This window comes from Pseudophryne corroboree, chromosome 10 (assembly GCF_028390025.1).
Source record: "Pseudophryne corroboree isolate aPseCor3 chromosome 10, aPseCor3.hap2, whole genome shotgun sequence".
Taxonomy (NCBI): Eukaryota; Metazoa; Chordata; class Amphibia; order Anura; family Myobatrachidae; genus Pseudophryne; species Pseudophryne corroboree.
In genome coordinates, this window is record NC_086453.1 from 244,955,099 (window position 1) to 244,980,744 (window position 25,646).

General features: G+C 46.3%; 1 protein-coding gene across 6 annotated transcripts in view; it reads left to right on the forward strand.

Annotated features, from left to right (window-relative positions):
• The window catches only part of TTC12 (tetratricopeptide repeat domain 12), a 344,406-nt gene that overhangs the window by 51,536 nt on the left and 267,224 nt on the right, over positions 1–25,646 (forward strand). For all 6 annotated transcript variants that reach the window (XM_063943179.1, XM_063943178.1, XM_063943181.1 and 3 more), the window contains one exon: positions 10,590–10,653. In XM_063943179.1, the coding sequence (XP_063799249.1) occupies positions 10,602–10,653 (52 nt within the window). In that variant the 5' untranslated portion in view covers positions 10,590–10,601. The remainder of the gene's footprint in view (positions 1–10,589; positions 10,654–25,646) is intronic.

Below are 25,646 nucleotides of genomic sequence, written 5' to 3' on the forward strand. Positions count from 1 at the left end.
TTACCTTCATATGAAGATGGTGGACATTTTTATATCATGGTGTATGACATTTTTCACTGTTGCGGATGTTTGAGGTAAATGCAATATCTCAGTTCAGAAAAGTCACAGAAAGCAGTGATAAGACCATTATTTTCAGCACATTTCAGGCTACATAAAGTTAATTGTCAGATTTTTTAACAAAAAGTCTACTTTTTGTATTGTATTTCAGTGGAAAGGAATAAAATTTCAGAGCTGTAATTTTTTGGGGAATTACTTTATACTCAAAGATTTGGCAAACAGATTTTGAGTTATCTGTCTTGTCAACTTTTTTTTTTTGTTATTGGTCGTTTTTCCATTTTCACCTAAATTGACCTCTAATATCTCTGGTGGGGAACCTGATAAAAAATTAAAATTCACAGTATGCACAGTGTTACACCTGTGGGCTGAGGCTGACCTGGGGAGGCCTCAGGCGCAGGGGCGTGCGTGTACGTAAACCTGGGTGGCAGTATGAAATTCCTGGACATGCAGGATACCCTAGCACGGTATCCGTTCACATGGTCGACCATGTTATGGTCGACAGTCATTAGGTCGACCACTATTGGTCGACATTGACATGGTCGACATGGACACGTGGTCGACACATGAAAATGGTCGACACATGAAAGGTCGACACATGAAAAGATCGACATGAGTTTTTTAACTTTTTTTTCTTTTGGGGAACTTTTTCATACTTTCCGATCCACGTGGACTACGATTGGAACGGTAATCTGTGCCGAGCGAAGCGGAAGCAGAGCGAAGGCACCATACCCGAAGCATGGCGAGCGAAGCCAGTCACTTTACGCAAAAAACGACACAAAAAAGTAAAAAAAAAAACCTCATGTCGACATTTTCATGTGTCGACCTTTCACGTGTCGACCATTTTCATGTGTCGACCATGTGTCCATGTTGACCATGTCAATGTCGACCAATAGTGGTCGACCTAATGACTGTCGACCATAACATGGTCGACCATTCATACCGGAACCCCCTAGCACCGGCGCCCGAAGGCGTGACCAAGATGACAACGTAGTAAAAGTTAAGTTCTTTATTAAGCACACAGTTCACTAATCACAATGGCAGTCAGATGCAAGAATCAATGCTCAGCAATTGGTATTACCAGTATACGCATAGCAGCACAGTGCCTCTGATGCGGTGGTAATAAGTATGCTGTTTGGTATGGTAAGAACTCGATATGGCATAGTCTTGGAAGACACTGAGGTGGTAAGTCCATAGAGATAACAGCTAACCACTGTACTGACGAGATGAAACGATACTGACCAGAAGATGACTCACTGGAAGCTGGAGTCGGTGACGGAGCACCAAGGTAGGCTGAGAGCTGGAGGACTGCCTAGGATGCTGGGTAGAACTGGCACAGATGGTGAGGATGAAATGGAACTCACCGATGGTGACAAAGTTTTATTTTGGAGCACCGATGGTGAACTGTAGTTCGATGTAGGAACACCACTGATGAATGGAAGCGATGTAGGAACACCGCTGACGACTGGAGGCGGTGTAGAAACACTGCTGGTAACCGGAGGCAATGTGGAAGCACCGATGATAGCTGGAAATGATGTGGGCACACCGCTGAGAGCTGGAGACGGAACACTGCTGGTAACAGGAGGCAATTTGGAAACACTGCTGGAGTCAGGCAGCACCGCGGGATGGAAACAGGTGCAGGTCTCTTTAAGTGGAGCAAGGTCACAGGAGCTGGAATACCTGGAGACAGCAAGCAGGAACAACCACAGAATGCAGAGACATCCAACACTGATTTAGACAACCATAGCACTGACAGCATACCCTCCAACTGTACCTTTTTAATAGGTACAGTACCTTTTTTTCATGGTCTGTACCGATTTTTGGCTCTTCAAACTTCCATTGAAAGTATAGGAAAAGGGACGTGACCACGCCCCCTTTACCCACGGCCACGCCCCTTTTTCGGGTTTGTACCGATTTTTCAGTGTAAAATGTTGGAGGGTATGTGACAACAGGGAGCCTTGGTTCAGTATACTTATACCTGCTGGGAAGCAGGTTTTGGCTGAGCAATCAGAGAGGATTCTGTGTACAATGGATTGGCTGTAGAGAGTCATGTGACTAGCCAAACATGGCTGCTCCCATGTTTGGTTCTGGAGGGAAAAGTCAGTTTGTAAACAGCATGTGGAAACTTGTAATGATGACGGCGGAGGCCGCGGAGAACAGGAGATGCCATCCGCTGGAACAGAAGGGACATGCTGAATAGCTGTCATGACAGCGCTGCCGGAATCGCTGAGGAGAGACTGTGGAGATGACGTGCAGCTTGCTGCACGCAGACAGCGCAAATGGAATCCAGACTTGAAGCGCAGGGACAGTCTCAGAAGGCGCTTGGGTGGTAGGTAAGCGTGTTTAGTCACCCGGATCGTGACACACAGTACTCTATGAGGGGTAACTGTAAAAAAATTTAGAGTTTGATATTACATATTTTGCTATGTGGAAAAAAGCGCAGGGAGCGTTTGTGGACGGTAACAAGGTGGTGCCCAGTCCAGTGAACCGTTTTGGGGGGCATGCTACAGCTTGCAACTGAGATCCAATACACAGATAAAATAGCTCCAGAGTCTTACTACCGACAGTCATACTGTGGTACCATAGGGTTACCCAGAAGGTTGATACAAATGTGCGTCCGATGGTTGGATTTTCATGCACAAGCGACAGATCTCAGACACCTGCTGTGGGCTTCTTAAGACATATCCCGGCAGCTGCATCATTTTCATATTTTCGCACTGCTGCTGCTTTTGGAATCACCGCTGCTAAAGGGATTTGCTTCGGTTTCTGAACAAGGTCCAGTATCCGGACAATAGTATTACTTTACTATATGCCAAAAGCACATTTACTATATAAAATACAATTAAATACACTTACAACTAAATTAAATTGAATACAAGCATCCATCATCTTTTCGTTTACATATCAAATGGGAATTTTCTTAACTGTCACAAACAAATGCAAATATCAACTAAGTAATGTGAATAGATACATTAGCCACAACTTTATATAATAGCTACTCTAATGATAAGAAATGGCTGACACCTCACTGCGTATTATGCATCAGGAGTCATATAGCTGCAAGAGATACTCTTCCTGACAGATGTATATGCATCTATTTCGGGTGTGGTATATCAGGTTGACATGCAGGGGCGCCACAACATTTTTAGGTTGGGGTGACGCAAGATACCATTTCATTCTACACCCTGCAGTTCTGGACGTTGCCCGTGGTAAGTCTAGATGGTGGCCGCACTGTCCCCCGTGTACCAATACATTGACTGCTGTCCATATTTTTTTGTGGGAGGGGCAGCTGCCCTCTTGCCCCCTACATTTAGACACATATGTCGACATGCATAAGGTCTACATGACAATGTTGACATGCAACATGATGACATTCATCATGTCTACTCAGATGACATGTTGACATGATAGAATGCTGACTTAACATCCCTGGTGGCCCAGCAGTGACTTACCTGGTCCAGTAGCAGCTGTGTCTCCAGCGTCTTCTTCCTGACTCGGCGGTCATGTGACTATGACATCCAGTGCAGAGGGCTGACTCGGTGGTTCAGATGAGTTTCTCCCCTAATAATAATAATAATATCTAACCCTCCTCCTAGTGCCAAACCTTAGTACCCCCCTCCCACCCGTAGCTTAACCCTCACAGAGGCCCCATGTCAACATTCTGGTGTCGACTTTATTTGTGTTGATATGCATTGGGTTCGTAATACTGGCGTAATGCTGGCGATCAGGATGCCGGCGGTCAGAATACCGACCGCGGCATCCAGATAGTGTGATTCCCCACAGGGGGGAGGTAAGTATACTTTCCTTCTTCCAATGGCCCCCTAACCCTCCCTTCCCACATCCTACACCTAACCCTCCCCTCTGCATCCTAACTATCCCCTGTGACTAACCCTAATCCCCCCTTCCCGCAGCCTAACCTTCCACCCCTCGCAACCGAACCCGAACCCTCTCTGTGGGTGCCTAACCCCACCTTCCCACAGCCTAAACCCAATCCCCCTTTCCACAGCTTAAACCCCCGGCAGCTTAAACCTAACCCCCCTTCCCGTAGCCTAACCCTAACCCTCTCCGTGCAGCCTAAACCTAACCCCCCTTCCTGCAGCCTAACCTTAACCCTCCCCGCGCAGCCTAAACCTAACTCCCCTTTCTACCGCCTAACCCTCTCCACCTAACCCTAACCCTCCCCTAAGCCTAGAGGTAACAATAGCCCTAATACTAGCCTTAAGCCTCACAGAATTGTCAAGATTATGACATTGTTGACATTTCTGATGTCGACATTTTGCAGGCGTGACATGGTTGATGTCAAGATCTTGCCCATGTTGACACCTTTAATGTCAACCTTGTTCTGTCCACATCATGAATGTCAACATCGTCAATGGAGAAATAATGACCACGCGATGTTAAAGGACTGATAGTTTTCAGATAAGCACAAAAGTTACCATTTAGTGAGTATGAATAAACCACAAGTCAGTCACACCCTAAGTGTAGTGGTTGTGGGTTGTTTTATGATGGAGTAATCTAAGAGTCATACAGTATATGTCAGGGCCTAATTCAGTATGGATCACTATTATGATCCTCTGTGCATTTTCCCAGTCAGAAAACTTCGCATGTACAGAACAGGTCCTGCGATCGCATTGCAGGATTGCAAACGCCTCTGCCTGATTGACAGGTAGAGGCATTCTCTCGGAGGGCGGGGGCGGATTGGCCCACTAGGACACCATGACAGATTCCGATGGGCCGGTCCCATTTCCCCCTCAGCCAGGCAAATTCACACTCAGGCTGGGCTGGCTCACACTGCTTCCAGTACTTGCGGTTTATTGGTGCCGCTAACCGTGAAAAGTGGTGAATCTGTTCTACCAAATTGGGGACCTGGAGAAAGTTAACCAACCTAGCAGCATCCTCTCTCTGGCCCGGCCAAAGGTCTCTTCAACGAGCCCGGCCCAGGAGCAGCAGCATAGTGATGGTCGGACTCGGGTTCACTATACCCACCGCCACCCCAGCTTCCGCACTCTCACTGTACTGGCCAGAGCGGCAACTGAGCACTGAAGGGGACCCACAGAGAGGTCATATTTAATTACATTATTTACATTATCATAATGGTGTAAGGGTTAGGGCGTCCCCGGTTACAGTGTATGGTTTGGGGAATGGACAGGAGCAGGATGTACCTTGTTCTCAGGATGCCATCTGATCAGGCAGCACTCACAGCCAGCCCTGGGACAATCTCTAATACAAAGTCCTTCAGCCCTATAGCTGCCCAATGTCTGTCTATGATGATGGGCCTATTTATGTAATGCGGTGGCTATGTATGTAATGTGGTGGCTACATATGTAATGTGGTGCTATTTGTCGAATGAGGTGCTATACGTGTAATGTGGTGCTAGTCGTTTAATGTGGTGCTATACGTGTAGTGTGGTGCTATTTGTGTGATGCAGTGCTATACATGTAGTGCGGTACTATACATGTAATGCGGTGCTTTACGTGTAATGTGGTGCTATTCCTGTGATAATGTGGTGGCTATGTATGTAATGTGGTGGCTATGTATGTAATCAGGGGCAGATTGGCCACTGGGATAGATTCCGCTGCGCTGGTCCCCTGTGTCTGTATTTCACTACTTGTATGTGCTCCCTCCCTGTACTGTGCTGTATGTAGTGTGTGCTCCCTCCCTGTACTGTGCTGTATGTAGTGTGTGCTCCCTCCCTGTACTGTGCTGTATGTAGTGTGTGCTCCCTCCCTGTACTGTGCTGTATGTAGTGTGTGCTCCCTCCCTGTACTGTGCTGTATGTAGCGTGTGCTCCCTCCCTGTACTGTGCTGTATGTAGTGTGTGCTCCCTCCCTGTACTGTGCTGTATGTAGTGTGTGCTCCTTCCCTGTACTGTGCTGTATGTAGTGCATGCTTCCTCCCTGTACTGTGCTGTATGTAGTGCGTGCTCCCTCCCTGTACTGTGCTGTATGTAGTGTGTGCTCCCTCCCTGTACTGTGCTGTATGTAGTGTGTGCTCCTTCCCTGTACTGTGCTGTATGTACTGTGTGCTCCCCCTTCCTGTACTGTGCTGTATGTAGTGTGTGCTCCCCCCATGTACTGTGCTGCATGTAGTGTGTGCTCCCTCCCTGTACTGTGCGGTGTGTAGTGTGTGCTCCCTCCCTGTACTGTGCTGTATGTAGTGTGTGCTCCCTCCCTGTACTGTGCTGTATGTACTGTGTGCTCCCTCCCTGTACTGTGCTGTATGTAGTGTGTGCTCCCTCCCTGTACTGTGCTGTATGTAGTGTGTGCTCCCTCCCTGTACTGTGCTGTATGTAGTGTGTGCTCCCTCCCTGTACTGTGCTGTATGTAGTGTGTGCTCCCCTCCCTGTACTGTGCTGTATGTAGTGCGTGCTTCCTCCCTGTACTGTGCTGTATGTAGTGTGTGCTCCCCCTTCCTGTACTGTGCTGTATGTAGTGTGTGCTCCCTCCCTGTACTGTGCTGTATGTAGTGTGTGCTCCCTCCCTGTACTGTGCTGTGTGTAGTGTGTGCTCCCTCCCTGTACTGTACTGTGTGTAGTGTGTGCTCCCCCTCCCTGGACTGTGCTGTATGTAGTGTGTGGTCCCTCACTGTACTGTATGTAGTGTGTGCTCCCCCACCCTGTACTGTGCTGTATGTAGTGTGTGCTCCCTCCCTGTACTGTGCTGTGTGTAGTGTGTGCTCCCTCCCTGTACTGTGCTGTGTGTAGTGTGTGCTCCCCCTCCCTGTACTGTGCTGTATTTAGTGTGTGCTCCCTCCCTGTACTGTGCTGTATGTAGTGTGTGCTCCCCCTTCCTGTACTGTGCTGTATGTAGTGTGTGCTCCCCCTTCCTGTACTGTGCTGTATGTAGTGTGTGCTCCCTCCCTGTACTGTGCTGTATGTAGTGTGTGCTCCCTCCCTGTACTGTGCTGTGTGTAGTGTGTGCTCCCCCTCCCTGGACTGTGCTGCATGTAGTGTGTGCTCCCTCCCTGTACTGTGCTGTATGTAGTGTGTGCTCCCTCCCTGTACTGTGCTGTATGTAGTGTGTGCTCCCTCCCTGTACTGTGCTGTATGTAGTGTGTGCTCCCTCCCTGTACTGTGCTGTATGTAGTGTGTGCTCCCTCCCTGTACTGTGCTGTATGTAGTGTGTGCTCCCCTCCCTGTACTGTGCTGTATGTAGTGCGTGCTTCCTCCCTGTACTGTGCTGTATGTAGTGTGTGCTCCCCCTTCCTGTACTGTGCTGTATGTAGTGTGTGCTCCCTCCCTGTACTGTGCTGTATGTAGTGTGTGCTCCCTCCCTGTACTGTGCTGTGTGTAGTGTGTGCTCCCTCCCTGTACTGTGCTGTGTGTAGTGTGTGCTCCCCCTCCCTGGACTGTGCTGTATATAGTGTGTGGTCCCTCCCTGTACTGTATGTAGTGTGTGCTCCCCCACCCTGTACTGTGCTGTATGTAGTGTGTGCTCCCTCCCTGTGCTGTGCTGTATGTAGTGTGTGCTCCCTCCCTGTACTGTGCTGTGTGTAGTGTGTGCTCCCCCTCCCTGTACTGTGCTGTATTTAGTGTGTGCTCCCTCCCTGTACTGTGCTGTATGTAGTGTGTGCTCCCCCTTCCTGTACTGTGCTGTATGTAGTGTGTGCTCCCCCTTCCTGTACTGTGCTGTATGTAGTGTGTGCTCCCTCCCTGTACTGTGCTGTATGTAGTGTGTGCTCCCTCCCTGTGCTGTGTGTAGTGTGTGCTCCCTCCCTGTGCTGTGCTGTATGTAGTGTGTGCTCCCTCCCAGTACTGTGCTGTATGTAGTGTGTGCTCCCCCTCCCTGGACTGTGCTGCATGTAGTGTGTGCTCCCTCCCTGTACTGTGCTGTATGTAGTGTGTGCTCCTCCTCCCTGTACTGTGCTGTATGTAGTGTGTGCTCCTCCTCCCTGGACTGTGCTGCATGTAGTGTGTGCTCCCTCCCTGTACTGTGCTCTATGTAGTGTGTGCTCCCTCCCTGTACTGTATGTAGTGTGTGCTCCCTCCCTGTACTGTGCTGTGTGTAGTGTGTGCTCCCCCTCCCTGGACTGTGCTGCATGTAGTGTGTGCTCCCTCCCTGTACTGTGCTGTATGTAGTGTGTGCTCCCTCCCTGTACTGTGCTGTATGTAGTGTGTGCCCCCTTCCTGTACTGTGCTGTATGTAGTGTGTGCTCCCTTCCTGTACTGTGCTGTATGTAGTGTGTGCTCCCTCCCTGTACTGTGCTGTATGTAGTGTGTGCTCCCCCTTCCTGTACTGTGCTGTATGTAGTGTGTGCTCCCTCCCTGTACTGTGCTGTATGTAGTGTGTGCTCCCTCCCTGTACTGTGCTGTGTGTAGTGTGTGCTCCCCCTCCCTGGACTGTGCTGCATGTAGTGTGTGCTCCCTCCCTGTACTGTGCTGTGTGTAGTGTTTGCTCCCTCCCTGTACTGTGCTGTATGTCGTGTGTGCTCCCTCCCTGTACTGTGCTGTATGTAGTATGTGCTCCCTCCCTGTACTGTGCTGTATGTAGTGTGTGCTCACTCCCTGTACTGTGCTGTATGTAGTGTGTGCTCCCCCTCCCTGTACTATGCTGTATGTAGTGTGTGATCCCTCCCTGTACTGTCCTGTAGGTAGTGTGTGCTCCCTCCCTGTACTGTGCTGTATGTAGTGTGTGCTCCCCCTCCCTGTACTGTGCTGTATGTAGTGTGTGCTCCCTCCCTGTACTGTCCTGTAGGTAGTGTGTGCTCCCTCCCTGTACTGTGCTGTATGTAGTGTGTGCTCCCCCTCCCTGTACTGTGCTGTATGTAGTGTGTGCTCCCTCCCTGTACTGTCCTGTAGGTAGTGTGTGCTCCCTCCCTGTACTGTGCTGTATGTAGTGTGTGGTCCCTCCCTGTACTGTATGTAGTGTGTGCTCCCCCACCCTGTACTGTGCTGTATGTAGTGTGTGCTCCCTCCCTGTACTGTCCTGTAGGTAGTGTGTGCTCCCCCTTTCTGTACTTTGAAACATATAAGGATAAAAAAAAAGTGGTTTGTAGAATGAAAAATCAATAAAATCAGAAGTAGATTAAAGGCATGACTGCAGTGTCAGTAGACACTGGGAGTGGCATATCAGTCCTTGTATATTCAAACGTACAGATGTGCATCAGGGAAGGGCATTGTAGCAGGATATGCATAAAGTCGCAGGTAAACATTAGCATAACGTAAAGCAAAGGAGGCCCCAACCGTGTCTATCTCAGAATCAAGACCTCTGAGGAGTGACCCGCCCTTTTGACAGGCCCTCCCCCTCAACAGAATCCACCCCCATTAGGACTGCTTACAAAAATTTCCCGGGCTGGTGTTCGATCCCAATCCGCCCCTTGCGGCCGGTGTTGCCAGATATGTGGCTGTGACGCCCCCCCCCCCCCCCCCATTTTCTGGGAGTGGCAAAGCCAAGGACTCCGTTGCATTCTGAGTAAGCTCAGACCGATGGTTTGCTATGCATCTCCTCCTGCATTTGCATTGTTAAGGATTGCAAGCAGCTTTGCAAATGCAAGCCTTACTGAATTAGGCCCTCAGTTTAAAACTTTTATGAATTATATAAGTAATTATTTACTGTAGTTACAAAGCAGTAGGGAAGAGTAGAAATAGCCTAACTCTGGCCTTGTGCCTGATTATTATGTTAATCTGTACAGTACTTGATAAAATGATAACTCCAAATGTTCTTTAAAAATATTTTTTACATTTGCATTTCATTTTGTACCATAAACATTGCAAATAACAGTGGAGCAAAGTACAATACCATAATCCATTAGTGTTGTTGGAAAAGCTAAAGACCAAATACTGTAACAAACATAATAATAAACCCACTCCACCACACAGGGTTTACATTCCCATTATACAGTTATGGACCATGATGATGTAAGTGACTTCATTATTATGATAATATAAAGTTTAAAATGCACTCTTAATGATGGTTATTTGTTCGCTTAACCTTTTCGCCTTAAAGGCTGAGAGTTGTTAAACTAAAAACTGAGCATCACGCAGAAAGAAACGACCTTGTTTTAGCATTATCACTTTATCATTTAGCAAATACAATGTTAACCATAGACTACAGCAGTGGTTCCCAAACTTTTTTGATTCACGGCACCCTAGAGCATCAGAATTTTTTTCACGGCACTCCTGGGCCAAAAGTTTCTTATTGAGGAATTTAGAAAGAAATATTAAATTAAGTAAATTTATATGTCATCCTTAGGGTCAATTGTATGGCGAGGGACAAGATTTGCTTATGTTTGTCCACATATTTTATTATTGACAGCCACAAACACTGGTTTTGCCTTTTATATTGACCTTAAATCATTTGTATTGGTCCTGGACCACCAACCCGAGGCACCCCAGCAATGTCTCACAGCACCCCAGGATGCCACAGCACACAGTTTGAGAACCACTGGCCTACAGAGAAACAAGGCTTCTGAAGCTGCAGAACAGTGCATTACATCTTAAGGGCTTTGCAATAAAATATTCCCTTATACGTGGATATCAAGCCAGTGACACAGTGATATTTTTAGTTATAAAATAATCAATTTCTTGTTTTTTTCAGGATATTTTAACAATGTCTGTAGAACAAAATCTGGAGCAGTTTTTGAAGGATGTGGATGAAATTGGTAAGTACGCAAGCACCGTGCATTCCCGTGGAAGTGGGTGTGTACACAAGTGCCCACAAACAGTCATGGGCACACTATAACTACTTAAAATAAATGTGAACACATCTGTATTTTGGGACAAAATAAGAGCTGTACATTTGTGTAGTTTTGTATGTTAGTGAAGAATTATCATATATGAATGGCTAAAGTACAGACTGAGGGCTTGCATCTGACTTGTAAAAAGATGCAAATAACTCAGTTGCTCAGAGACGCCCACTCAGAGACCCCAACTGCCGGCATAGAAAAGTGGAAACATGAGGAACATCGTGGCCATCAGTTGCACCAACGAACCTCTTAACAACCCCATGCTGTCTTAGAATGAACGCCTTAAGATGCCTGGGCCACTCCATCAGCCTATGGTATTCCCAGAAACGGTTACGACACCACCCGTTACCTCCACCGAATGCTGACTACATGTCATTCACTTTGCGAATAAATCCTCTGTATGCGCCATCACTAATCCATTGCCGCTCATGGGAATTACGGCTTTGGTGCATGCACAGTGGCTGAATATTGCTCTACTGTGTTCGCAGTCCAAATTGCATCCACCTCTGAATCAGGCCCTGAGAGATCAGAACATTATGTTAGAAAAAATAATATGCTCTCAAAATATATTGTACAGGTGAAAGTCTGGCTAGGGAAAGACTGGTAGGAAGGGAATTGCAATAGTCAATGTGGGGGATAATGTATGAAGTGATTTTTTTTTTTTAAGGTAATTGCATCAATAAGGAAGCACAGAGAGCACCAGGTCATATAAGACCACAGTGACACTAAAGAACAGCATATGGTCAACAAATGAATAGCATAATCTACAGCAACATGCCAAGAACACATTGGTATAAAGTAGTGATGAGCACCGGAAATTTTTCGGGTTTTGTGTTTTGGTTTTGGATTCGGTTCCGCGGCCGTGTTTTGGATTCGGACGCGTTTTGGCAAAACCTCCCTGAAATTGTTTTGTCGGATTCGGGTGTGTTTTGGATTCGGGTGTTTTTTTACAAAAAAACCTCAAAAACAGCTTAAATCATAGAATTTGGGGGTCATTTTGATCCCATAGTATTATTAACCTCAATAACCATAATTTCCACTCATTTTCAGTCTATTCTGAACACCTCACACCTCACAATATTATTTTTAGTCCTAAAATTTGCACCGAGTTCGCTGGAGGACTAAGCTAAGCGACCCAAGTGGCCGACACAAACACCTGGCCCATCTAGGAGTGGCACTGCAGTGTCAGACAGGATGGCACTTCAAAAAAATAGTCCCCAAACAGCACATGATGCAAAGAAAAAAAGAGGCGCAATGAGGTAGCTGTGTGACTAAGCTAAGCGACCCAAGTGGCCGACACAAACACCTGGCCCATCTAGGAGTGGCACTGCAGTGTCAGACAGGATGTCAGATTTAAAAAATAGTCCCCAAACAGCACATGATGCAAAGAAAAAAAGAGGTGCACCAAGGTCGCTGGATGGCTAAGCTAAGCGACACAAGTGGCTGACACAAACACCTGGCCCATCTAGGAGTGGCACTGCAGTGTCAGGCAGGATGGCACTTCAAAAAAATAGTCCCCAAACAGCACATGATGCAAAGAAAAAAAGAGGAGCAATGAGGTAGCTGTGTGACTAAGCTAAGCGACCCAAGTGGCCGACACAAACACCTGGCCCATCTAGGAGTGGCACTGCAGTTTAAGACAGGATGGCAGATTTAAAAAATAGTCCCTAAACAGCACATGATGCAAAGAAAAAAAGAGGTGCAATAAGGTAGCTGTGTGACTAAGCTAAGCGACCCAAGTGGCCGACACAAACACCTGGCCCATCTAGGAGTGGCACTGCAGTGTCAGACAGGATGTCAGATTTAAAAAATAGTCCCCAAACAGCACATGATGCAAAGAAAAAAAGAGGTGCACCAAGGTCGCTGGATGGCTAAGCTAAGTGACACAAGTGGCTGACACAAACACCTGGCCCATCTAGGAGTGGCACTGCAGTGTCAGGCAGGATGGCACTTCAAAAAAATAGTCCCCAAACAGCACATGATGCAAAGAAAAAAAGAGGAGCAATGAGGTAGCTGTGTGACTAAGCTAAGCGACCCAAGTGGCCGACACAAACACCTGGCCCATCTAGGAGTGGCACTGCAGTTTAAGACAGGATGGCAGATTTAAAAAATAGTCCCCAAACAGCACATGATGCAAAGAAAAAAAGAGGTGCACCAAGGTCGCTGGATGGCTAAGCTAAGCGACACAAGTGGCCGACACAAACACCTGGCCCATCTAGGAGTGGCACTGCAGTGTCAGGCAGGATGGCACTTCAAAAAAATAGTCCCCAAACAGCACATGATGCAAAGAAAAATGAAAGAAAAAAGAGGTGAAAGATGGAATTGTCCTTGGGCCCTCCCACCCACCCTTATGTTGTATAAACAGGACATGAACACTTTAACGAACCCATAATTTCAGCGACAGGGTCTGCCACACGACTGTGACTGAAATTACTGGTTGGTTTGGGCCCCCACCAAAAAAGAAGCAATCAATCTCTCCTTGCACAAACTGGCTCTACAGAGGAAAGATGTCCTCCTACTCATCGTCCGATTCCTCACCCCTTTCACTGTGTACATCCCCCTCCTCACAGATTATTAATTCGTCCCCACTGGAATCCACCATCTCAGGTCCCTGTGTACTTTCTGGAGGCAATTGCTGGTGAATGTCTCCACGGAGGAATTGATTATAATTCATTTTGATGAACATCATCTTCTCCACATTTTCTGGAAGTAACCTCGTACGCCGATTGCTGACAAGGTGAGCAGCTGCACTAAACACTCTTTCGGAGTACACACTGGAGGGGGGGGGGGCAACTTAGGTAAAATAAAGCCAGTTTGTGCAAGGGGCTCCAAATTGCCTCTTTTTCCTGCCAGTATACGTACGGACTCTCTGACGTGCCTACTTGGATGCAGTCACTCATATAATCCTCCACCATTCTTTTAATGGTGACAGAATCATATGCAGTGACAGTAGACGACATGTCAGTAATCGTTGGCAGGTCCTTCAGTCCGGACCAGATGTCAGCACTCGCTCCAGACTGCCCTGCATCACTGCCAGCGGGTGGGCTCGGAATTCTTAGCCTTTTCCTCGCAGCCCCAGTTGCGGGAGAATGTGAAGGAGGAGCTGTTGACGGGTCACGTTCCGCTTGACTTGACAATTTTCTCACCAGCAGGTCTTTGATCCTCTGCAGACTTATGTCTGCCGGAAAGAGAGATACAATGTAGGTTTTAAATCTAGGATCGAGCACGGTGGCCAAAATGTAGTGCTCTGATTTCAACAGATTGACCACCCGTGAATCCTGGTTAAGCGAAAACAAGTCCCACATGCCTAGCGGAATCGCTCTGTTTTAGCTCCTCCTTCAATCTCTCCAGCTTCTTCTGCAAAAGCCTGATGAGGGGAATGACCTGACTCAGGCTGGCAGTGTCTGAACTGACTTCACGTGTTGCAAGTTCAAAGGGTTGCAGAACCTTGCACAATGTTTAAATCATTCTCCACTGCGCTTGAGTCAGGTGCATTCCCCCTCCTTTGCCTATATCGTAGGCAGATGTATAGACTTGAATGGCCTTTTGCTGCTCCTCCATCCTCTGAAGCATATAGAGGGTTGAATTCCACCTTGTTACCACCTCTTGCTTCAGATGATGGCAGGGCAGGTTCAGGACTGTTTGCTGGTGCTCCAGTCTTCGGCACGCGGTGGCTGAATGCCGAAAGTGGCCCGCAATTCTTCGGACCACCGACAGCATCTCTTGCACGCCCCTGTCGTTTTTTAAATAATTCTGCACCACCAAATTCAATGTATGTGCAAAACATGGGACGTGCTGGAATTTGCCCAGATGTAATGCACGCACAATATTGGTGGCGTTGTCCGATGTCACAAATCCCCAGGAGAGTCCAATTGGGGTAAGCCATTCTGCGATGATGTTCCTCAGTTTCCGTAAGAGGTTGTCAGCTGTGTGCCTCTTATGGAAAGCGGTGATACAAAGCGTAGCCTGCCTAGGAACGAGTTGGCGTTTGCGAGATGCTGCTACTGGTGCCGCCGCTGCTGTTCTTGCTGCGGGAGGCAATACATCTACCCAGTGGGCTGTCACAGTCATATAGTCCTGAGTCTGCCCTGCTCCACTTGTCCATATGTCCGTGGTTAAGTGGACATTGGGTACAACTGCATTTTTTAGGACACTGGTGACTCTTTTTCTGACGTCTGTGTACATTTTCGGTATCGCCTGCCTAGAGAAATGGATCCTAGATGGTATTTGGTACCGGGGACACAGTACCTCAATCAAGTCTCTAATTCCCTGTGAATTAACGGTGAATACCGGAAACACGTTTCTCACCACCCAGGCTGCCAAGGCCTGAGTTATCCGCTTTGCAGCAGGATGACTGCTGTGATATTTCATCTTCCTCGCAAAGGACTGTTGGACAGTCAATTGCTTATTGGAAGTAGTACAAGTGGTCTTCCGACTTCCCCTCTGGGATGATGATCGACTCCCAGCAGCAACAACAGCAGCGCCAGCAGCAGTAGGCGTTACACTCAAGGATGCATCGGAGGAATCCCAGGCAGGAGAGGACTCGTCAGACTTGACAGTGACATGGCCTGCAGGACTATTGGCTTTCCTGTCTAAGGAGGAAATTGACACTGAGGGAGTTGGTGGCGTGGTTTGCAGGAGCTTGGTTACAAGAGGAAGGGATTTAGTGGTCCGTGGACTGCTTCCGCTGTCATCCAAAGTTTTTGAACTTGTCACTGACTTCTGATGAATGCGGTCCAGGTGACGTATAAGGGAGGATGTTCCTAGGTGGTTAACGTCCTTACCTCTACTTATTACAGCTTGACAAAGGCAACACACGGCTTGACACCAGTTGTCCGCATTTCTGTTGAAATAATTCCACACCGAAGAGGTGATTTTTTTTGTATTTTGACCAGGCATGTCAATGGCCATATTCGTCCCACGGACAACAGGTGTCTCCCCGGGTGCCTGACTTAAACAAACCACCTCACCATCAGAATCCTCCTTGTCAATTTCCTCCCCAGTGCCAGCAACACCCATAACCTCATCCTGGTGTACTTCAACAGTGACATCTTCAATTTGACTATCAGAAACTTGACTGCGGGTGCTCCTTCCAGCACTTGCAGGGGGCGTGCAAATGGTGGAAGGCGCAACCTCCTTCCGTCCAGTGTTGGGAAGGTCAGGCATCGCAACCGACACAATTGGACTCTCCTTGGGGATTTGTGATTTAGAAGAACGCACAGTTCTTTGCTGTGCTTTTGCCATCTTAACTATTTTAAGTTTTCTAGCAGGAGGATGAGTGCTTCCATCCTCAGGTGAAGCTGAAACACTAGCCTTGAACATAGGCCAGGGCCTCAGCCGTTCCTTGCCACTCCGTGTCGTAAATGGCACATTGGCAAGTTTAAGCTTCTCCTCAGACGATTTTGATTTAGATTTTTGGGTCATTTTACTGAGCTTTATTTTTTTGGATTTTACATGCTCTCTACTATGACATTGGGCATCAGCCTTGGCAGATGACGTTGGTGGCATTTCATCGTCTCGGCCATGACTAGTGGCAGCAGCTTCAGCACGAGGTGGTAGTGGATCTTGATCTTTCCCTATTTTACCCTCCACATTTTTGTTCTCCATTTTTTAATGTGTGGAATTATATGCCAGTAATATATCAATAGCAATGGCCTACTACTATATATACTGCGCACAACTGAAATGCACCACAGGTATGGATGGATAGTATACTTGACGACACAGAGGTAGGTAGAGCAGTGGCCTACTGTACCGTACTGCTATATAGTATATACTGGTTGTCAGCAAACTGTGCAAAACTGAAATGCACCACAGGTATGGATGGATAGTATACTTGACGACACAGAGGTAGGTAGAGTTGTGGCCTACTGTACCGTACTGCTATATAGTATATACTGGTGGTCAGCAAACTGTGCAAAACTGACATGCACCACAGGTATGGATGGATAGTATACTTGACGACACAGAGGTAGGTAGAGCAGTGGCCTTCTGTACCGTACTGCTATATAGCATATACTGGTGGTCAGCAAACTGTGCAAAACTGAAATGCACCACAAGTATGGATGGATAGTATACTTGACGACACAGAGGTAGGTAGAGCAGTGGCCTTCTGTACCGTTCTGCTATATAGTATATACTGGTGGTCAGCAAACTGTGCAAAACTGAAATGCACCACAGGTATGGATGGATAGTATACTTGACGACACAGAGGTAGGTAGAGCAGTGGCCTTCTGTACCGTACTGCTATATAGTATATACTGGTGGTCAGCAAACTGTGCAAAACTGAAATGCACCACAGGTATGGATGGATAGTATACTTGACGACACTGACAATGCCTGTAATATACCTTGTATAAAACACTCGCTTCAAACCAACACCGGAATATTGCTAATTATATTATCTTCCGATGGATACTAAACACCACTGTGTAACCCCTGTCTGACCCTTCGTATCAAACAAAGAGGGATCTCTTTGTCCCCGAACATACTACATTAACTAAACTTTCAGATTCTATCAAAGGGACCATAATCTACAAAATACATTATATGAATAAAATATGTTACGATTGAGTCGCCCGCTAGACGAACACAAACTCTACCGTAAATGCGCATACCGTGCGTCCGCGAGTGCACGCGACCGCGAGTATACACACTCACGGGAGGGCTCATGCACGTGCAGCGGGCACACGCATGAGGTGCATATATGGCAGTGTGCAGCGTGATATTTTTCTGACTTTGACAGTCCACCCTTTGGCAGTCACCAATAACTGCCACTTCCTAAAACAGTTCAAAAAAAAGAGAAAAATATATGTCATGTATAATACATTTCTATGATTGGGTAGGGGAGGAGAGGAGAAGGTAGGAAAAGGGTATGACCTAGTGAGATAGCAGAAGCATGTGTGTATGAATCCATGTTTGGGGGGTCATGTATCATCGTGCCGTACGTGTTTTAAATCAAGCTTCGAGGTATTGCGAAGTATACATTTGAATTCCTTCTTATCCCGTGGTACGGGTCTGTGGATGGGCTGTCAAACTTTACCGAGCTCTCTTCGGCTTTTGGTTGCAACAAAATGGGGGAGCACATTTTAGTTGATGATACATGAATGGGGGAATATGTGAGTGCTGATATCTGTGCCTATATTCCCTATCGACTATGTGTGTTATTACCTGAAGGTTGTAGAGATGAAGATAAAGAACAATTATGGTAAATGCAGTGATAAACTATGTGAGTTTAATATACATTTGCCGATTGAGGTCTTGTCTTGTGTCTTGTCTTGTCTTGTCTCGATGTACATGTTGACTGTAGTCTCCCGATGCTTTTGCTATAAACGATGTGCAAAAGCTTTTTCAATGTCCATAGACTTACAAAAAGTGTTGGGCTAGCGTAAAATTAAAGGTACTAGGGATATGGGGGGTCTATGGCATAGTCCATCAGTTGTCTGTGTAAAAGGTTGTCAAATTCTTCTTCCAAGCGGATGTCTTTTTACCTTGGAGGAAAACAAAGGAGAAACGGGTGAAAGAAACGGACCGTGGAATCACATTTTCATCACAACATTGTCTCTATCGTTTGGTCGTAAATCAAATCAGTCATTGTTATTACAGTATCTTCACTTCTTAAACTCATCACTCGGGCGCTACGTTTACACTTTGTTAAAACCCGAACGCATCTAAATATCAGACCGACCAATATGATGACACCCAGAATACACAAAAGAAATTTCCCTACATCCATGATAATACCTTGGGTCCATTCTCCTAAACCAGAGAACCAATTTCGTGGGTTCAACCATGACACCCAACTGGTCAGCTCATTACCCACAGCGGCAAGGGTGAGATTGTGTTTCCTTCGAAACTCCCATTTTAATTGCAAAATGTCATCCATCTTTTTGTCTATGACCTCGACCGGGTCCTCGGTGCTGTTTGTAATATATGTGCAGCACTTTATTCCATACTGAGTCACTAGGGTAACACAATACCCGCCTGTCACAGCTGTGAGATAATTGAGAATCATCCTATGCTGAACCAGTTCTGTTTTATAAGCTTGGAGCTCCCTTCCGGTATACCTGAATGTGTCATCATACATTTCAGTGATATTGTCTAATAAATTTGCAAGCGCAGATATATATTTATAATTTATCACTCCTCTGGCGGTACGAGTGATATCTAACGCGATTAGGAATTGAATCCCGGTGGATTCATTGATCAGGTCAGAGGCCGGATGCTCTGTTCTTTCTATCAGCTGCCGTTTAACGATGTGCTCGTAATGAGTATGAGTATAAGGAGCTTGGGCACTGCGGTGAATATCCTTCATTTTAGTGTGGGATATGGTCATTACCTCAGGCAGTACTTTACCAATATAACATAACCCTTCTGAGTTTGGGGCAAGCCACTTATACGCCTTTCTCCCGCATATGAAGTATGCATCATCGGGGAGAACATATGGGACGGAGTAGGACATTACCATATTACACATTTTCCATATGAAATCTCCTAACCCTAATTCTCCCATCTGTTTAGTACACGTATCAGTTTGTACGATATGTGCACAGTATCCTGGTGATACCTCTCCAACTCTCATGGTCCTACTTCCTAGGGTATACCTATATCGGAAATATTTTCCACTACCGGCTATGTGGTGTATAAGTTCTGTATCTGTAGGCATTCTATCGGCTCTGTATGAAAAGGTCATGGTTTGGTTATTCCATGACACTTCCCAATTTCCCGGCTTTCGGGGGTTGGAAATGTTAAAACATACTAGGGATCTATCCACATGATATTGGTGGAGCTTCAAACTAGGAGGACTGGAGATATTAAACCTCCTGTCCACCGGCCTCCCACCACTTAGCTCAAGTACCTCCCCTATAGTTAAAGGGAATGGTACTAATCCTGATTTGCTATGGCCTTGAGGTACTTGAGAGCATACCCAACAATCTGTCTGATTTAACACTTTACCCACTAAGGAATGATAGTCACTCAATGGATGCCGGTCCATGTGGATATTAAAACTGGACTGACATTTCTTGATACACCCATCCTCAACTACACTGTCACAGAGTCTACAGATACAGTTCTCTTCAGCTAACAATCTTTCACAATTTCTTCTATTGTCAATGCTACCAGATCGTTTTCTGATACTCGCCTTTACTCGGTGATTATGTTGTTCTTGGAAATCTACGCCTCCATCTCTGTCATCAGAACCCATTCCAGAACCTCTCTCGACCTCCATGGTACTCTCGCCGGAACAGACTGCTCTGGTCAACATCATGGTCAACAGGAAAATCCGGATCACAGTCTCTTGGGGCAAGTCCATCTTATAGGAGGAAATGGAGAAGAATGAGAAGGGGGAAAGAAACAATTGAGGGAGATGGGATGGGAAGTGGAGAAAAACAATAAAAGGGAACAGGGAATCGACAACTGCCTCCGATCTTATTATTCTCAATGCTCAGGTGCCGTCTCAGTCCTCCTGAAACAGACACTCCAGTGATACAACTTCCTCTACCGTCTGTTCTTTATCACGGGACCTCTCTGGATCAACAACCTTCTTACAATGGGACGAATGAACCCAAGTCTCTCTCTCGGCAACCTTCAATGCTGTCGTGCTAATCAATAAGACTTGGTATGGTCCTTCCCATCTGTCAATAAGGCAACCTGAGCGTAGAAAATTCCGTATCATTACATAATCCCCAGGTTCAATGTCATGACAATTACTATCTGGCAGATCAGGAATCACTAACTTCAAATTATCATTCTGATTCTTTAGCTGTTTACTCATCTTAACCAAATACTTTACAGTCACTTCATTGTTACACTTCAAATCATCCTGAGGGTTAATCATGACATGCGGTTGTCGACCAAACAGAATTTCAAAAGGGGACAGATTAAGTGGGGAACTGGGAGTGGTCCTGATGCTGTATAATACAATGGGTAAAGCTTCTGGCCATGTTAATCCTGTTTCCGCCATAACTTTGCTCAATTTATTTTTAATAGTGCTGTTCACTCTTTCTACTTTCGCACTCGCCTGGGGGCGGTACGGAGTGTGCAGCTTACTATCAATTCCCATCAACTTACACATTCCTTGAAAGACATCACCTGTAAAATGGGTACCCCTATCACTTTCAATTATTCTAGGGATACCGTATCTACACACAAATTCCTGTACAATTTTCTTAGCAGTAAACATTGCGGTATTTGTGGCCGCAGGAAATGCTTCGACCCAATTTGAAAACACATCTATACAAACTAGTACATACTTCAAATTTCGACAAGGGGGTAGTTGTATGAAATCAATCTGTATTACCTGAAAAGGACCGCCTGTAGGTGGGATATGAGATGGTTCTGTTGGTATTGCCTTTCCGATATTCTTCCTCAAGCAGGTGAGGCATGACATTGCTCTCTTTCCCGCATGGGAAGAAAATCCTGGGGCGCACCAATATGCTCTTACCAACTTGCACATCCCTTCCTTGCCTAGATGAGTCAGCCCATGTGCTGCTTCAGCCAAACTTGGAAGGTATGCTCTGGGTGCCACTGGTTTACCATGTCCATCTGTCCAGAGTCCTGAGGACTCCTGGCCATATCCCTTTGCCCTCCAAACTGCCTTTTCCTGTGTGGAACACAAATTTTGCATTTCACACAATTTCTGTGTGTTGACGGTATTAAATACCAACAGTTGTGTGGTGTCTGTCTGTCTGGGGGTACCGGCTGCTAACTTAGCAGCTTCGTCAGCTCGGCTGTTACCAAGTGATACTGGGTCTTGACTATGTGTATGTGCTTTACACTTGATAACAGCCACTCTGTCAGGTTCCTGTATCGCTGTTAGAAGCCTTTTGATGTGAGCTGCATGCGCTACCGGTGTACCAGCTGCCGTCATGAAATTTCTGAGGCGCCATAGGGCTCCGAAATCATGGACTACCTTGAAGGCGTATCTAGAATCGGTGTAGATATTGGCTGACTTGCCCTTAGCCAATTCACATGCTCTGGTCAGGGCAACCAGTTCAGCAACCTGGGCTGAGTGAGGTGGGCCTAGCGGTTCTGCTTCTATGGTGCCTTGGTCATCTACGACTGCGTATCCAGTACACAAGTCTCCCGAGTCCGTCTGTCTGTGACAACTACCGTCAGTGTAGAAAGTAAGATCTACATCTTCCAGTGGGTTGTCACTGATGTCAGGCCTTGCCGTGAAATTTTGGGTCAAATACTCCATACAATCATGCATGTCATCTCCTGTATTAAATCCTCCTTCCCCATCACTCTCATCCTCCACCCTTTGTGCCTGTCCAGGCACACCTGGGAGATACGTTGCAGGATTTAATGCACTGCATCTCTTTATGGTGATGTTTACGGGGGCCATTAATGCCAATTCCCATCTTATAAACCGCGCTGATGAGACGTGCCTGGATTGGGCAGAATTCAGCAAGGCTGACACTGCATGTGGTGTATGGATTGTGAGGTTGTGTCCTAGCACTACATCTTCGCTTTTTGTTACTAGCAATGCTATCGCTGCAACACTTCACAAGCATGTGGGGAGGGATCGCGCTACCGTATCTAGCTGAGCGCTGTAGTATGCTACCGGCCTGCTGGCATCACCGTGCTTTTGGGTTAGGATGCCTGCCGCGCAACCAGCACTTTCTGTTCCGTACAGCTCAAAGGGTTTCCCATAGTCTGGCATACCTAATGCTGGTGCCTGCGTTAGGCACTGTTTAAGTCTCTCAAATGCCATCTCGGATTCGTCTGTATGCGAAATCCGATCAGGTTTGTTTGATGAGACCATCTCCTGCAAAGGTAGTGCTAGAATGGAAAAACCTGAGATCCAGTTACGGCAATACCCACACATTCCTAGAAACGTTCTGATCTGTTGCTGGGTTTGTGGCAGAGTCATGTCTCGAATTGCTTGAATTCTATCAGCGGTCTGGTGTCTCAGTCCTTGTGTCAGACAGTGTCCCAGATATTTTACTTTAGTCTGGCATAATTGCAACTTGTCTTTGGAAACCTTGTGTCCTGTGTCTGAAAGATGAAACAGGAGCTGTTTTGTATCTTTCAGGGACGCTTCCAGTAAATCTGAACATAGTAGTAAATCATCCACATATTGGATCAATACTGATCCACTCTCTGGTTGGAAAGACTGTAAACAATCATGCAAAGCCTGTGAAAATATACTTGGGCTGTCTATGAAACCTTGTGGTAATCGAGTCCATGTGTATTGGACTCCTCTGTATGTGAATGCAAACAAATATTGGCTGTCAGGGTGCAGAGGTACCGAGAAGAAGGCGGAGCAGAGGTCAATAACAGTGAAAAATTTCGCAGTGGGAGGGATTTGCATAAGGATGACAGCTGGATTTGGCACTACGGGGAACTGACTCTCAACTATTTTGTTAATCCCCCTTAGATCCTGCACTAGCCTGTAACCCCTCCCCCCACTCTTTTTCACAGGGAAGATGGGACTATTGGCAGTGCTGGATGTTCTTACCAGAATGCCCTGTTGTAGCAAGCGCTCTATTACGGGGTATACTCCTAACTCCACCTCTGGCTTCAGAGGGTATTGTGGGATTTTTGGAGCTATCCTACCATCTTTTACTTGCACAACTACTGGAGCTACGTTTGCCATTAATCCAGTGTCTTGTCCATCTTTAGTCCAAAGTGACTCTGGTATTTGGGATGTCATTTCTTCTACCTGGGATGAACTCCTATTTATCATAACGGTCTGTGACATTAATTTTGATGGGGAGTCTAGCATGTCTCGTACTTCCTGAGCGTGATTCTCAGGTATGTCTAAGAATACACCTTCAGGAGTACAATAAATGACGCACCCCATTTTACACAATAAATCTCTTCCCAGGAGATTAGTCGGTGCCGATGCAGCCAGCAAAAAGGAATGCTTGGTATGCAAGGGCCCTATTGTAATCTCTGCTGGTTTGCTAACAGGGTAGTGCTGTACTACTCCCGTTACTCCCATGGCTGGAATTGTTTTACCAGTGGTTCTCATGCCCACTGTCGAATTTATCACTGATTTGGCCGCCCCCGTATCTACAAGGAAATTTAATGATTTACCAGCTACATCAATTTTGATCTCGGGTTCACTTCCAAGACTTGCAATCAATTTCACTGGCTGCAGATTACAGGTGTGGCCACACCCCTATTGGGTATGGTGACCTCCCTGAATCGCGCTGGCAGCAATTACTTGTGGTGGGGGTAGATGGGAACTATCAGAGATTTGCCAGTCTCTTCTTGGGGGATACCTTTTTGTTTCCCCTGCATGTGGCTCATAACTCCGCCCTTTCGGTCCTTGATCCCAGTGTCTCGTATCAGGTCGTTGTCTATAGGATTGATATGAATTTTGTATTGGTCTTACTTTACAATCACGTGACATGTGTCCCTCTCTGTGACAACTATAACATTTTATACCTCTTGACTTACCCACAGGGGTCACAGTTCTAGGCTGAGGTGGCCGGGTAGTGAGGGCCTGTATGCTCACAGCCATTAACTTATCACTCTGTGACTCCCTGTGTCTGATGATATTCCGATCATGCCCAGCAGCAGCCTCTCCCAATGCATCCACCGACATACCTCTCCAATCAGGCCTAGTGGTTTGTATTCTATTCCTTAAAACCTCTTTTAGCCCGTCCATTAATACTGAAACAGCTACTTCCCTGTGGTGTACATTAGTTTTAATGTCATCTATACCAGTGTACCTAGCCATATCCTGCAGAGCCCGGTGAAAATACTCTGATGTGGATTCACCTTCTTTTTGTTTTATTGTAAAGATTTTATTCCACTTTACAACTGCAGGAAAATATACTCCTAACTGTAAGTTGATTCTCTTTACATTATCCTGATTATATTCATCTGTTAGTGGTACTTACTCATCTAACTTGCAATCAGCGATAAACTTTAACGGATCAACACTGGGGGGTAAACATGCCCTCAAAACTGTCCTCCAATCTTTGTTATTTGGCTCTGCAGAATTTCCTAGCTCTCTAATATACTTTTGACATGCAGCTAAGTCTTTTCTAGGATCAGGGAATTCAGACATCATTGACCTCAATTCCGTTCGGGAAGAGGGACAGTGCATGGCGATGTTTCTGATAGGGGTTGCCCCTGAAGTATCAGTCTTCCCATTTGGCACTGCTATTACCCTAACGGGATTGAGTTTAATAACATCTGTCTGTGTAGATTCTACAATACTTGGTGAAATGGTTTCAGCGTAGTGCATGGTGCCGTACTTACCAGTCGATACGACCTCACCTGTCCCTCCGCTAGGGGCCTTTGATGCTAATCTTACGGGTTGAGTCGTGCCTACTGCTGTTTCTGATATGGTGGCTGCTAGGGAGAGTGCTGATATTGTTGTGGGCTCATCCTCTTGGTCACAATCCTGGGGAAAGTTCAAAACAGGGTACAACTTGCACGGATTAGTGTTAGCATTAATTACTTTGGTTACATTATCCTTAACTTCTACACATTTAACATAACCCTGAGTGCCATTCTCTGCAACCAATTTCTCTCCAGGTATGTATGGTGGTGGGGGAGCAGTGGCTATCAGTTTCCTGATAGGGTTAGATCCAGTGGCTTGCGCCAACCCCCTTTGTATTTCACCTTCCTGTTGCCACAATGTTAAATAACCATAATGTTTAATACGCCTTTTTGAAGATTTAATCAGGCACACTCTTCTCCTTAAATTCTGTAACACTTCTGGGTTAAAACTACCTACCCGGGGAAACTTTTCCCCGTCATGCACAGTCATCCTTTCCCATTCATTGCACAACATTTCTGTGTGATGACCATATTTCTCACACATGATATACCTTGCCGACCCGATTGGTCGGTTTACCAAATCAACCTGAACCGGGGTTGATCGCCCTTACCTGAACAACTGGCCCCCATCTCTGCAGGTGCTGCTTTCACTACCTCTGACTTCA